At 38.2% G+C, this 15426-nt stretch overlaps 1 protein-coding gene across 2 annotated transcripts in view; it reads right to left on the bottom strand.

The window, feature by feature from the left end:
* unc5ca (unc-5 netrin receptor Ca) overlaps window positions 1-15426 on the bottom strand; it is a 189927-nt gene that overhangs the window by 87545 nt on the left and 86956 nt on the right. For both annotated transcript variants that reach the window (XM_076890908.1, XM_076890909.1), the window contains exon 2: window positions 8190-8426. In XM_076890908.1, coding sequence (XP_076747023.1) covers window positions 8190-8426 — 237 coding nt within the window. The remainder of the gene's footprint in view (window positions 1-8189; window positions 8427-15426) is intronic.

Below are 15426 nucleotides of genomic sequence, written 5' to 3'. Positions count from 1 at the left end.
GTTTTGCTTGCCCTTGCAGTAGGATTTAGATGATTTCAGATCCATAGGAACACATTGTGCTCTGTTCTTTTTCCAGCTAGTCAGCCCAATATTAAAGTCTGCAGTATTCCTATGATAAATGTACTACCAGCATACAAAGGTCAGCTTCATAATCACTACTGCACACATGTGCACACACACACACACACACACACGCACGCACGCACGCACGCACGCACACACACACACACACACACACACACACACACACACACACACACACACACACACACACACTTGATGGCTGCATGTGGTCACTGTTACACCCAATAAAATATACCACAGCCCTAATCATAATAAAATAACAGCAATGGCTAAAACCACAATAAGTAAAAGGGCTGATGAACCACCTCCTCTGGCTTCTTTTACTAAATTTAAGACGAGGGTAAACTCACTTTTACTGCACTCATGGCCAGCAGTGGTTCAATATAATACATGAGTATTATAATTCAGCTCCCTTCAAACCTTTCTCCATGTGTAAGATGAAATGCAAACAATATATGGAGGTAATGTAAAATGTTGACGTAGTCCTCAAAAAGGAAGCTGCAGAAAAAGTCAACACTCACTATTATTATTTCATCAGTTCCACATAGAGAGACATCTGAAGAAGTCAGACAGAGTCCCTGATTTTGCAAATATTTGCCCCGTTTTGTGAGAGCAGCTCACTGAGTGGTGCGCATAGATCAAGGTGAGTTGTCAGGAAAGTGACCCAACACTCTGATCGACACTGTGCAGCCGCGGCAAGTGAAACAAAAGTTCCCCAAAGGGACTGAGATATTGCAGCTTCAACAAAAACACTTTATGTTTGCTGCTGCCTAACCATAGTCTGTACTTTCAAAACCTGCTGTTTGACCAATGTTGGAAAGAAGAATATTTGATGCTAAAGCTAATTATGGTTAAAAGTCTATTTTATCTACAGATGATTAAGGAACATGGAATAATTTATCATATTATAGCATACAAATAGAACCTAGGTAGAACAAACATTGCATGATTGAGTCTAAATCTTTAGTGTCATCTCACAGTTGGGGTTACTCAAACCTGATTTAGACATCTGTGGTAAATCTTTGCAGCACCTAGGATGAAACTCAATGGGTATACCAACATCATACCTTGTCGTCACATACTGGCGGTTTTTTATGTGGTGACAGATGGCAGAAATAAATAAAGCGCTAGGACTTTTTTTACCTTGCCGTTTCCACTTCTTTGTACATTTCCTCAGATCTATTCCAATAGTTTCAGCAATGTCCCTCCTTATATTGATGTTATGATTATTATCCCTAATATGGAGATGGTGATTGTTATTCTCTGACAAATCAAAATCTGTAGCAAAAGAGTAGCCAAGAAACGCACAGGAAGTTGTCCCAACGACAATGCTGAAATACCAGTTTTATGATTGATGTCTCCGACATTAGTTCAACTTTCATTTCGAATTACAATAACTTCTAACCAGAACTAGATATCATCATAAAAAATAAAAAAAACTGAGCAGATATAAATGTTTGTGTGGCCAGCATTTGTCGCAAATTAGCTCTTTTCAAGAAGGTTGTTCTACATAAGACATTATGCAAAATAGATTATGCCTTATGTAGAACACATATTATATATTATGCTAATAATTTAATGTATTAGATCATTATTATTTATGCATTAAAAACCAAAATTGCACAGTTTAAATGCTGAGGGCTAGGTTAAATGTTACGTTTTTAAATAAGCATTACGATGAAGGGGGGGTTTAAAAGATGAAGACGGAAGAGCCAAAGGGGGTATTTAAAGTGAGATCACAACAGGCTGTGAAGCATGGTGAGAAAGGAAGAGAACAAGGCCTGACAGAGTTCTTTGGAGGGAAAAATCATGGAGGACACTGACAGAACAGAATCAGCGGTCTGTAACCAACTGAACACTCAAAATGTGTAGACCGCGTGCATGTACGCATACATGCAAGTGCATGGGTATACTCGCTCAAAGGTTTCCACTGTGATAGTGACTGATTACAATGTATGTGTCTGTGCATGCTTGTCTGCATGTAAATGTTGCTGAGTGTGCACATTTGAGTCCTTTAGCAGTTCCAGAGTTCCACAGAGGCAATGAACCAAAAGAAAACCTAAAGGGAACTATACCAAAAACACTCAGATAAGCATTATCAATCACACATTTTCTCTCTCTCTTGTGACAGACAGACAGACAGACGCACAGATAGACACAGGTATGTACCTTTTCTGTATTCAAGAAGGAGAGATATTGTACATTTGCAGACATTGTAGCAACATTTAAAAAAAGAACTAAACAAATGGCCACAGAGAAAAATGGGAGTGAAGCCAGAAAGAGGGCAAAAAAGACAGAGGAAAGGAGAAACATTAGGAGAAACAGAAAGAGGGAGAGACAAAGACGAGAAAAAAATCAATACAAGTGAGATGGCAGCAATGGAGGGAAAGAGGTCACAAATCACCAGAGCCAATACTTTGTGTGCCAATAATGTATGTGTGCGTGTTTGTGCATGTGTAGATGTGGAGTCACGGGTCATTGCTACCAGACTAATAACCACTCACACTTTGGCTAATGGAGACAAAGTAAGTAACCTGGTACACAACATGTCATTAGCACACTTCAAGGCTAATGGAGATATACTGTGGTTGTACGCATATGGCTTAAGCAAACACTGGAGAAATGCCCTTCGCAATAACATATGCGATCTGCACAAATTATGCTGATCTGCACCTTACACAACATTAATTAAAATGGAGATATGGTAAGCATGTTTCAGCAAATGTCACTGCTAATAATGAGATTGTATTAACACCTGTCTGGAGGAGGTTTTTTTTGTTTTTTTTTTGGGGGGGGGGGGGGTAACTTTTTGTTTCTTTTATGTGCGGCTTTGACTGAAAGCCCAACAGTATCAAGTTAGCTAGCTTTATATATATATAAATAAATAATTTTCTGCATAATTGCAACTTATCCAGAAAGTAAAGTTTACAACACCTTCTAAGGACTTTTTATTGAAATTTTAAAAATATACAGATTTCACCTTGGGATGTGTATGCAAGCCCATGCAACAGACAGCGTCTCTATAGGACACACAAATCCCTTTGGGGTTGCATCAGGAAGGGCATCTAGCATCAAAACTCTGCCAAGTCAAACACATGAAGCTACCCACTGTGGCAACCCCTGGTGAATAAGGGAGCTGGCGACAGTAGCTTCTGCACTGACAGAAGACACTGTGGAAGCAGGCAGTCCATTGTAAAATCAGTGCATCACTAAGCATGCATTCATATTTTACTTATCTTTTTAAACTTTGTTATATAAAAAAAAGCTTGATTTCTATTACTGAGCTTTATGTAATCACAAAAATTGCAATAAACATACTTTTTTAAAAAATTCAACATTGCTCCATTATTCAGTCCTCAATATTTAATCTTTCAAGACAGTAAATCATCACTGATTACCCTTTTGTTTTGTTTTTTCTCTGATTTTCCACACTTAATGTCTGCATTTCTGTTACTCTACTTATACGAGCAGTAAAATGAAACAGGGCACACAGAGCTTTTTAACACAACTTTTGGTTGTTTTACATTTGCTGTGTTTGTTTATCTATTTCATTCTATCCCCAGAATCAAATTTCTCTGTGTTTCAACACTTAATCTGACTTTACATTTTCTGCTAAAATATGAGAAGACAGGCAGAGAGAGGTGGACAGGAGGCACAACAGGATCCATATCGTCTTTCTCCTCAGTGTGACTCCCTGATAGCTGTTGGCCTTTTCAGTCCTCTTAAAGATACCCTCCATCAACATCTCTCCTTCAACCCCTACTTCTCTCCCCTGTTTCCTCAAGCTCAGGTTTTTATCTGACTTTGCTCACTCCAGTTTCAGGCAGTGGAAATTAGAGTAGAGCACAAAACAGCATGAGGCAGAGAGAAAGGAAAAGAAAAGAAAGGAGAACGGCAAGTAAGGAGATGGGACAGTGGGGAAGAGAGGGAGAAAGAAAACAGATAATAAAAGCAGTATGGGGGTCAAAGCTTCTAGCTGTGCTGCTGAAACAGCAGGAAACAAAGAGAAGTAAACAGCTTACAGAGTATAGGTCTTACCAACGACAAACAGATAAACAGTGCACACACAGTAAATTCAAAGACCCTACAATAGATTTCTAAGCGATTAACTAAAACTGTGTACTATAATACTGTATCTATCTATACAGATATATACATATATCTAGCATTTGTAATTAGTTTTCTAATTTCATTGCCTATATTTTCAAAGTGAACTAAAAGCTTTGTCTGACACCAAAAAAGGCGTTCTCTCATCATTTCGACTGTGTTGTTTGCACTTTTCATCTGTTTATTTAGAGCAGAGAAATTATTGCCCATTATTGTAATCAAATTGCTGTTATCAAACAACAACAACAACAACAATGACTTAACGCAATCTTCGATATCACCAGCTCTATTTAATTATTCAGTTGCCATATTTTGTATGTGTATACTGATTATTGTGTGCTTGAGATGAAATTTCCTAGAGCAGCAAATTATGCAAACTAAAACACATCTTGAGCAGTTCCAAAATCCAAAACTTCCAAAACTTAATCCATGTTTGACCAAGACCCGAGGATTACTCTTTTCTATTTATATAACACCAAATCATAATAACAGATTCCTCGAAGCACTTGATATTGTAAGGTAAAGGCCCTACAATAATACAAAGAAAACCCCAACAACCACATGAACACCTATGAGCAAGCACTTTGGTGACAGTGGGAAGGAAAAACTCGCTTTTAACAGAAAGAAACCTCTGACAGAGACAGCCTGAGGGAGGGGCGGCCATCTGGTCGACAGGTTGGATGTGAGGGGAGGAAGAGAGGACAATTTCAACAGACAGGACAGACAGTAGAACTCGGAAATATGATATTTGATATTAATATATAAAATGAGCTTTATACACAATTACAAATCTACTGTAGAAACATAATAAAAAGAACTTGATGTATGTGGGGGGGTTATCTTAGACTGGGTGATCGAAATTATGTTAATAACTAAGTGTCAATTACTAGACAAGAGGACAGTTTAAAGCCATGGTTCATTAATTAAACAGAAAAATCCTCTCAGTAACATATAACTCAAAACACAGCAGCTAGCAAACAGCTGATGGAAGACTAATAAATGACTAGCAGCTGCACATGAAGTCAGTACTGAGCACTGAGAGACAGAGGAGGAAAGAAAGAGGGAAGATCTGAGGGCAAGACTGTGAGCATAAACTCATGAATAAACAAAACTGATGACAGCACGCCAACTTACCATCTTATTAACAGTTTTGTTTTGTGTTTGTGCTCTCAGCAAAAAAGTTAGTACTCAAATATTAGAAAGCAGTAAGACAGATGAAAAGGGAAAACATTTTTTTAAAGTATGTTTAAGAAATCAAATACAAGCAACACAATGGGGATATGATGCTATAGTTGAAGAGAAATTACTACTATTTTAATTTACCTTCTATGAAAATAGTATTTAACACTATATGCATACGAACCTTTGTTTCTGTGTCTGATTTGGTTAAGAACTGAAGCAGACACCAACTAGAACATCAAAGAAAGAACGTATACATACAGCACAATTTCTGCTTCCGGGATGTTCTTTGCAACAAAATATATTTATTTATTAGGGGTGCAACGATACTCGTATCGATATTGAACCGTTCGATACAGTGCTTTCGGTTCGGTACGCATATTTATTTTATCAACTTTCCTTCTGACGATGCTGTCTGTGTGGAGCGCTCAGTGGATCTGCGCTCGACAGTGCAGCTTAGGCGGAGTAGTCGAACGCAAATCCACTGAGCGCAGGGCAAGCTAGCGAGACAGAAGTTAAGCTCTCGTTGCAACATGGCAAATTGAACCTCCCCCACCCTCATTCAGATCTGGCGTTTGGAATTATTTTGGTTTTCATGTGACGTATGACCCTGAAGGTAAGCACGTCATGGACAAAAGTAAAACAGTGTGTCGGATGTGCCACGCAATGCTCAGTTACATTGGTGGGAACTAGTGCGTTAGCGCAGTTAGCTCGTTAACGTGTTGGCCATCTAGCCCCATGCACGGGGCGATCCGCGGTAGCTCGTTAACGGAGATTTGCCGTGTTGTGGCGTTAACGTCATTTCAGATTAACGCTGACAGCACTAGTGGGAACACAACGAATATGACTGCACATTTATGCCGACATCATCCTAGTGCAAAGACAAGTGGAAGCAGACAAAAGCAACAAGCATGCATGCTACAAACTTTACCCGAGTCATTTAGACAGCCGTTAGCACATTGTTCGCCTTATGGGGACCTGATATGTTTAATATGCTGCTGAGAATACAGCCCAGAAGAAGGGTATAGTATAGCTTTTATTTTGGAAAGAGACATTTCTCTGTAATAAACTCTCTTTTCCAAAGATGAGTGATTTCTTGATCAGATAGATTTATTTTTTTATTACTTTGTTGTTTCAGCGACATTAAATTTAAAAACTGTACTTTTTAGTTAAAATATATATTTATAATTTTAATAAATGACAAATTAAAAAAACATGAACATTTGTTTGTATCGAAAAAATATCGAACCGTGACACCAAAGTATCAAACCAAACCGTGAATTTTGTGTATTGTTGCACCCCTAATATATATATATATATATATATATATATATATATATATATATATATATATATATATATATATATATATATATATATATATATATGGGGAGAGAGAGAGAGAGATATGCATAAGCCAAAATAACAATTCTGATTTATGCTGCTGGTTGTTGACCCAATTGTTTTTTCCAGCCAAGCATGTGTTTCAGTTTTGCTTGCTCTGGGGACCGAAGCTTATTATCAAGCAGGTGGAAACCCATAAGCTGAGCTCACGTCAACCTTAAGTCTAAGAAACCAGGTTGTGTATATCTTTGTATTCCTGCCAAAGCAACAGCATGATTCATCATTACCTAGCCTGCAGAGTAATACCATGTGCTGTCAAGCGACAAGTGTGGAACTTTGGCTGCGATCCAGTACATCGTTGTGGATCCCATTAAACTGTCCTCTGAACATCGCAGTACAGCACTGGCAGTGGGACAGCTGTGTACACACATCTGACATGTGACCTACCTTTCTGGACAAATAAAACATCTGAATAATGGATTTAACCTGTGAGCTTCCAGTGTACCAGTGAGACAAAAAATTTGGACACATCACAAAGAGCAAAATATCAACAGGGCCAGACACTGACAAATGCCCAGATAAATCAAAAGGGAAAGGGGGACTTAATTGACTATGCAGTGTAGGCATGTTAAAAGCCCATTTTAATGGTCTGATTTTAAATAACATGTAATACAAACAACCTCTGTATGATGTATGGCAAGTAACATCTGTGTCAAATATATGTGTAAATGATAAATACACCTCTTGTTCAAAGCTGCATGCTTACAGCTCATTTTCTGTTTTCACAGTGTTTAAAAATTATTATTATTTTGTTTTGGTATCAGTAAATGAATTAATTTAAATACATTACATTTTTGTCACCTGTCATTATAAGGATAGTCATGACCCCCAAAACTGAATCACTGAATCAAAAGACATGTCATTTGCCCCATATTTTGAAGGATACTGTTTATAACTATAATCATGAACTACACTTTCACACACTTACAAATAAATAAAAAAACAAAAACAAAACAAAACATAGAGATCACAATTAATTGAAGATGAGTTTTTCTATGAATAGAGTGGCAGAAAAATTTTAACTATGTATTCTATGAAGTCTATGTTGTGGTTACAGGACTAAGATGGACAGATTCTACACTTATAATGCCTTGCCTACCTTAGTCACTACAAGCCAGTTAGAAACAGATTTTGCAAAATCGTACACATACACCAGAAAGCTCCTCCACCAATACATAATTCTTAGATTTTAATGAGTTAAGTCTAAATATGTTGAGCATTTTTGCTATTTTCTAGTTTGTTTGTTTTTTAAAAAGCAATTTATTTTCCAGCTGTTTCGACATAAAAGTACAGTTGGGTTTTGTTTTTTCATCCAAAAAAATCTCTCTCAAAAAGTTTGACAGTTGCCTTACAGCCACTTTCTGCTAAAGTCCAAGTAAATCTCTATTTAGATGTGTGTGCTAGCTTTTGCTTACCTGAGTTTTCGTCAACCCTTTCCTCCACAGTGTGGTCTTTCTGATGGACCCACTCGCTGTTGCACTTGAAGTAAATCTGTGTGGCAGGCGTTGCTTTGCAGTAGAGATTGACGGGCTTATTCTTGACAATGTAGCCTTCCTCAGGTTCAAACAGGAAGTGAGGTAAGGGTTCCGGTGGGTCAGAAGGGAAGGTTTCTGGGAGCTCACTCAGACTCAGGAAATCTTCGTCATCTCTCACTGCAAAGAGAAGGAAAATTTAAGTGTTCAAATGTTTTTCCCCTGTTCATTAGTCTGTTTTAAGAGAGAAGCCGGAACTGTGAATCTTGTATTCATTCAATTGCTTTGATTTCATCAGTAATATCTGTTTTATCCAAACTACTATGCTTTCCCCCCTCATCATTATACAGTACACCTGCTTATGGAGTCCAGTTATAGCACTCTGTTAGCCATTAGAGCCATAAGAAAAAGACGTTCTTGGCTTTGTATGTGTCTTAACTTTATAAGTTAATAAAATTAAGACTGTACAATGAAGGAAAACTGATTGAAAGAGGGCAAAAAGAGTAAAGCTCCTGAACAAGCATACAACAAAAACTTGGGAGCTAGTCACTGGAGCTATCCTTTATGAGATTACTCACAGCAGTAAGCCAAGCAGACAAAGTACACTGATTTAGCCTGAATTTAGCAACAAATTGGTTGCCAGTTGACAAGACTAATCAGGGGCTTTTGTTCATTTTCAGTGGGAGCACATACAAGTTCTGGATTTGGAGAAATACCCATGAAGATTTGCAGTGTGAGTTGCTGTCAGAAAAAAAAACCTGCAGTATTTGTCCATCTTAAATCACAAACTAATCAAATATACATTTACATGCCTGTAACTTACAGCACTACCTCTCTCATGCAGAGTCAAAGCTGTACAGGTAGGGTCAACACCAGGGTTTAAAATGCATGGAATAATCTGGAGCAGCATACTGGCATCTCCAATTTACAGAAACCAAATCATATTCAGGTGAAGATTTTATAATATAAAGTCAGTTTATATTTTTTTGTGCGGAAGTCTGGTATTGCTACCAGTTAATGCCATGGAGTTGCTCACTTAAAGCAGATGGTCACACTTATGCCTCCTTTTTTCCCTTCTCATTGCTATAATGTGTTCATGTTATAGATATCAATAAAGTTGTGATCATGGCACAGCATCTGGCCAGTTGTACACAACAGAAGTGAGCAATCAAAAACTTTTTTTTAAAGTGGCATTTAATTTCAGATGTACAAAAGAGGTTGTGTGCCTGATTCTGTATGTCAGTCAAAGACACAGAGGCTTTATCGCCCAGAAATTAACAAAATGGTAATATGTTATGAATTTAAAAAGGGGAACGTATTACCACGCTAGACAGTGTGGTAAGGTTTAAGGTAATGGACCTTATTGGACTGGTGTAGCCTTTAGTGTCACCATTACATTGGGTCAGTCATAAGTTTAAATTTAAACTAATAATGCTCTTTAGTTTGACTTGCCATATCCCACCTTCAGCAGCCATATTTACCACTGATTGAGAGTAAATGTAAACAAAATATGAATCAATGTACACAACAGTGAGCCAAAACCATAAATTTTCTAAACAAACAAACAAAAAACTAATTATCAATAACATAATTATAACCTCCATCCATTTTATTCAGATTTTAAATCTACAACTTTTCCTTTATATGTTTTTGGAAAACATGAAGAAGAGCAAATAAAGAAATGGGCAGGGAAAATATATACACACAGGCAGGAAATGACTGAATAAACTGAATGGCTGACCCCGAGGCCATCAGGAACTTTATCCTCCTCTCAGTCCATCCTGCTCCCTTACCTCCAACATCTTTTCACTTCTCGCCCACCCATGACCTCAATCAAAGCGACACCTGGAATGTTTTGTCACCAGGTTGCCAAGGTCGCCAAAACACAGAGGATTACAAGAGCCGGTGGGAGGGAGAAGAGCTAGGGTCTCATTCTCTCTCTCTCTCACAGACACATACACACACAGAGGCAGACACAATACACTTATTTTCCGAAAGTTCATACAAACACACACTTGCTCTCGCACACAAACAAATGTTTTTAACGTATAAGTTTCCTCCACTCCATCACCTTCCAGTTTCATTTGGACCTTGTGGACTGTCTAGACCTCTGTATGTATGTGTGCGCCTCTGTGTGTGACTGCCTCACCTGGAGATCTGTGACTCATCGGAAAATTTAAATACAGAACGCTACTGACACAACGTCATGGTTTTTCAGGCCAAATTTTTCAATTCTCCAATTGCACATAAACTGTGCTGTGAATACACACAAAAGCAGCATCCAAAAAAACGACACATAAATGTGTTTATGTGCTTATGCACATGCATACACAATCTTCCATTCCTCAACCATATCCATTTGTGCGCATGTGTAATTGTGGCCCTTATCTTGGAGAATAGAAATGTGCTGTGGGGCTAGAAGCTAAAAGCAGCTTAGGTAAAACATCAAGACACAAATAGGGGGAAAATGAGTAGGCAGCGTCCCCACTTTGATGTCACGAAGCTGACATTTTCTCTCTTAGTTCTGTAATTAGTTCTCTGAGAGTATGGAAATTGGTAGACATTTTCACTGTATAATTTCATTATCTGTGGGAAATTTTCTCCAACACTTGGTTATTTATCCAGTGTCATATTCAGCCATTTCTCTGTTAGTTTCTCACTTGCTGCACCGCCTTCTCTGTATAGCTATTTTTTGCTCCTTTTTTCCCCTTCATGAACCTGCTTTTGCTTTTACGCCCCTACTGCTTTTCACTTCGCCCCAATAATCATTCTCACCCTCATCTGTCATTCAGAGAGCTGAAGGGGTTCATGGCTCTGGAGCGACAGCTATAAATTATTGATTGGCACAAGAAACATGATAGCTAGAAAAGAGTGTTGGTGGAATGAGAAAATGGGAAGGATGGAGGGGGGAAAAATCTCTATGAATAAAAGCTTTGTTTCCCAAATGCTTACTGTTTCCTTCCACTTCTGCATCTTCCCTGTGCCTTCGTCTCCTCTCACAGCGCATCACTTTTGCCTTTTCCATCTGTTTTCCTCTTCTAAACCTTATCCCTCTTTCTTGTTTCACCACCTCCTTACACACCCACCTACCCCTCTCCCCCCGATCTCCTGACAGGGTGACTTAAAGATCCTAACAGCCCAGCTCATAAACGTCTTGCCTGAATGCTGTCACCACTAATGGATGGCTGTAGCAGAACAATGTCCAGGTGCGATTTACAGTATGTTGTAAATATGTGCCACTGGCTAAAACCCCATTTATTCCCTCCTTGAAGTCAGTAGGGAAGCCCACCTTAGAATACCTACAAACCAAACCAATAAATATCTGTAAATCTGCTAAAAACATATATCATCAGAGGCAACTAATCATCTCTGAACGTCAGACAATATTATGACCACTGGAATCAGTATAGAAGTCAATAGGTTACTGACAGATTGAGCAAAAAAAAAGCAAACAATTCTGAAATAATTTAACATGGTATGCAGCAACCCCCTGTTGACAAGACAAATACTACAATATTTGTACAGTAAAAACAACAGGCTACTCACAGACTTTGCATGACTTAATGGTTTGCATCAGTAATACATTTTTGGGTTTGAATGGTTTCCATAAAACAAGGTTAATTTTACATGAAAAAGTGCAATATGAGCAGTATTTGATACTTTTTAAATCTTCCTGTTAGTTACAGGAGTAACAAACAAATATGTAAACAATTTGAAAAGCTGATGCTGGAGAGTGCAAAAAAAATGCATTCATTCCTCCAACCTAATGCCAAACAAAGCCAAACTTAGTGCCATATAAGGTCAAAATGCCTCTTGAGTAGGAGCATGTATGTGTGCCTGGGTCTTGTTTTGTTGGCGCTGCAAGTAGCATGCGATGCCTATCAGTGCAGTAGCCGTGGAAATCATGAAATCATACTTCTTAATGTCTTATCGGTTAGTTTCAATCTGTAGCAGCTGCAAAAACATTCACTTTCTGAGAAACGGCTATGCTCTAACTCACACACACACACACACACACACACACACACACACACACACACACACACACACACACACACACACACACACACACACACACACACACACCGTAAATAGACATAAAATGGTAGCCACCCACCCCCACCCCTTTACCCCTAATCCAACCACTATTGACAGCATACACACATCCACAGACAACCAAACAAACCTAAAACAATCCATATCTTTACAGCCAAATTACACAACTCACACATACAAAAACAAAGGAAAATGCACACACTTGCACAAACGTAAAGGTGCAAAAGTGTTTTTATGCACCAAAGGATTCCCATATTTCTCTGTTCTCTAGCTCTCGCTCTTCCTCTCTGGTTGTGTCTCTCACAAACACACATTGTTTTATGAACACAACAAATACAATTTTCCCATTACTTACACTCGTTTTTTCCTGCACACACATATGGACAAAAACACATCCTTTACACTTTAACAGATTCAACTTAAAATGACCTATTTGAATCTTGAAAGGTTTAGGGAGGTGATTCAGGGAGTATAGGGAGGTGAAGAGAAAGATGAAAACTGAGAAGACTGAGAGATGATGGCCCAGCAGAGGGCTAATGTATCATTGCCGTGGAATTGGATATATGATGTCAACCATTCTCTCTCTTGCTCGCTCTCTCTCTCTCTCTCACACACACACACACACACACACACACACACACACACACACACACACACACGCAAAACAAAAAGACAAGCAGCAGGTCCACAAACATGCAACCACACCCGCCCAAAGCATCTGTTCATGCAAGCTCGTGCGCACACACACGCACAGATAGACAGTACTCTAAAGCAGCGGTCCCAACCCCCGGGCCTCGGACCGGTACCGGTCCGTGAGTCGTTTGATACCGGGCTGCAAGAGTTGAGGCTCAGGTGTGAAATGTATGGTTTTCAGGGTTTTTATCAGTTTTCAGGGTTATTTTGTTATCGTTTTTATCGTTAACTTGGTTTTCCTGGGTCTTTTCACGTGTGTTATGAATAAATCTTTTTTCGGTACCGGTACTAGTTTTATTTTGTTGTATTTATCCGAGACACCTTAAAAGCCGTAAAGGTCGGGCATAAACCGGTCCGTGGCGCAAAAAAGGTTGGGGACCTCTGCTCTAAAGAACATAATAATATCAGCCATGTCTATAGAGCAGCAGTTGAGCATTTCTGATTTCCTGTTGTCTTCCTTCTCTTTCTCTCGTTCAGCTGCTTTCAGGATTTGCTGTCATTGCAGACAGATTTTAATATTCTCTTTTGAATTTTTTTTTCTTTTCAATCTCCCACTGCGTATTCAGTACTCAAATTTCTTAAGTGTTTACCCATCTCCTGTTAAATTATTCATCCTTTGAAATAGCTATATGTGTGGGTAAGGATCCATTTACCCACTTTTGCCTGAAGGTATACCTGTAAGCCAGGACAACTGAGCAGAATAACAGAGCAATTTCATTATTAATAAAACCATTATTAAAGATTTATATACTGTATATTGTTATTATAGTAGGGTATGTTTCTCCAACTAATTTCATCTTTTGTTAAAAAGTGTCATTAAGACAGATTTTCATTCTAGCTTCCTTTAAAAAAACAAAACAAACAAAAAGCTTGGTGGTCAAAACCTGTTTTTACTCACAAACCGAAGCACTCCTTACACAGTCTGATGGGTAAAGGCTATTCACGATGCCTTTACTAGTGGACACAACATTGAAAAAGTAGTCATGGTATTCTAGGAATCACACAGTTAAAATCTTGACATATTATCTTTTGAATGTCAAGTATTTTAGATTTTTTTAATCACATTTGTGAGAGTTATTTTCAGGTTGTAAGTGGTTCTCGTGAGAGGCAGAATGACCAAATACCAGAAAAGCTATGGTGGTTCACAAATGTCATGATAAAACAACACTACCTGTGTGCAAGTGTAACAGTGTGAGCTGTTCTTACAGAAAAATCTGTTATAAAAAGGGGATCAAGTGACTAAGTTTGTTGAACTACTTGACATGAATGTCCCATTGCTTTGTAAACAACGCAGTAAGTGATCTCACATTTTTTTCTGCATCTGTTTGAAACTTAATTTTATCCTCAGTCTGAACTCTCCAAGCAGAAAGATTATGTAAATTATGGGTAGACACATCAGCATTCTACTAACTTTGTTCAATTAAACATAACTATATTTTAATTATAAACTTTAGGAGAAGTATATACCAGTGTAAATCCGTGAAAACACACAGGATTATATCATTATCAGTATGAGGACTCTTGATTGCTGGTTGCAGTTTTACATGGAATCTCAAACAAGAAAAAAAAACCTACTGTGTTATTTTGTGTGGCAAAAAGTGCTGCGAGACTGGTTGATGAATCATGTCTACCTGATGGATATAATATACACAAGACACTTTTTGTTATAGCCAAGAGCCATGCCAGGTGATGCATAAAGGCAGGGGATAGGTGAATGTTAGACTGTTTAGGAATGGAGCAGACAGTGACAGCTGGCTGGCGTCCTCCAGCTTTTAGTGTATGACATGTAAGGCCCCAGCTAAGCCTGGAACTAGATTTACAGTTCTGCCTGAAGAGGGCTGACTCAAGTCAAGCTACAACTTGCCTCATTTGAGAGACCCAAAAAGAGAGCCCCTGTCTGAAGGATTAAAAAAAGTATAAATCTAACGTATCCTGCAGCCTTTTTGTTGAAACCTATAGCATATACTGTAATAGAGCCTACGCGGTCTGAAGAATTCATTCAAGTTAGCAATGGAAAACAAAAAAAATGTAAAAACATGAAGGAGCTAAATGCTTTTTGTCAATAACTTATGCAATATGCTTTTTTAACTTTCTGATGTTTTCCTTTGTTAGAAGTGTCACTCTGTGTTAAAAGCACATGCACACCTTCACATAGTCTACAAAATTCACAGCTTAAATATCTATTTTACAGCTCCAGATACAAACTCACATACTTGACTCCAAATCTCCACAAACAGATCATGTTCATTTTATTTAGTTCCATATTATTAGTAATCAGTTCGGAGAATAGTAAGCACATATTGCAGCATGTGCATTTTAAAAATCAATGCACATGCTGCAATATGTGCTAATATTATGCAGTCATACATGTGCATGCATTTGTGTTTGCATCTGTATTTATGTGGATGATGTGTGTTGAGATGAATGTTAT

This window comes from Maylandia zebra, linkage group LG12, assembly GCF_041146795.1.
Source record: "Maylandia zebra isolate NMK-2024a linkage group LG12, Mzebra_GT3a, whole genome shotgun sequence".
NCBI lineage: Eukaryota > Metazoa > Chordata > Actinopteri > Cichliformes > Cichlidae > Maylandia > Maylandia zebra.
Note: the sequence above shows the minus strand (reverse complement) of the source record. Positions and strands in the feature narration are given on the sequence as shown.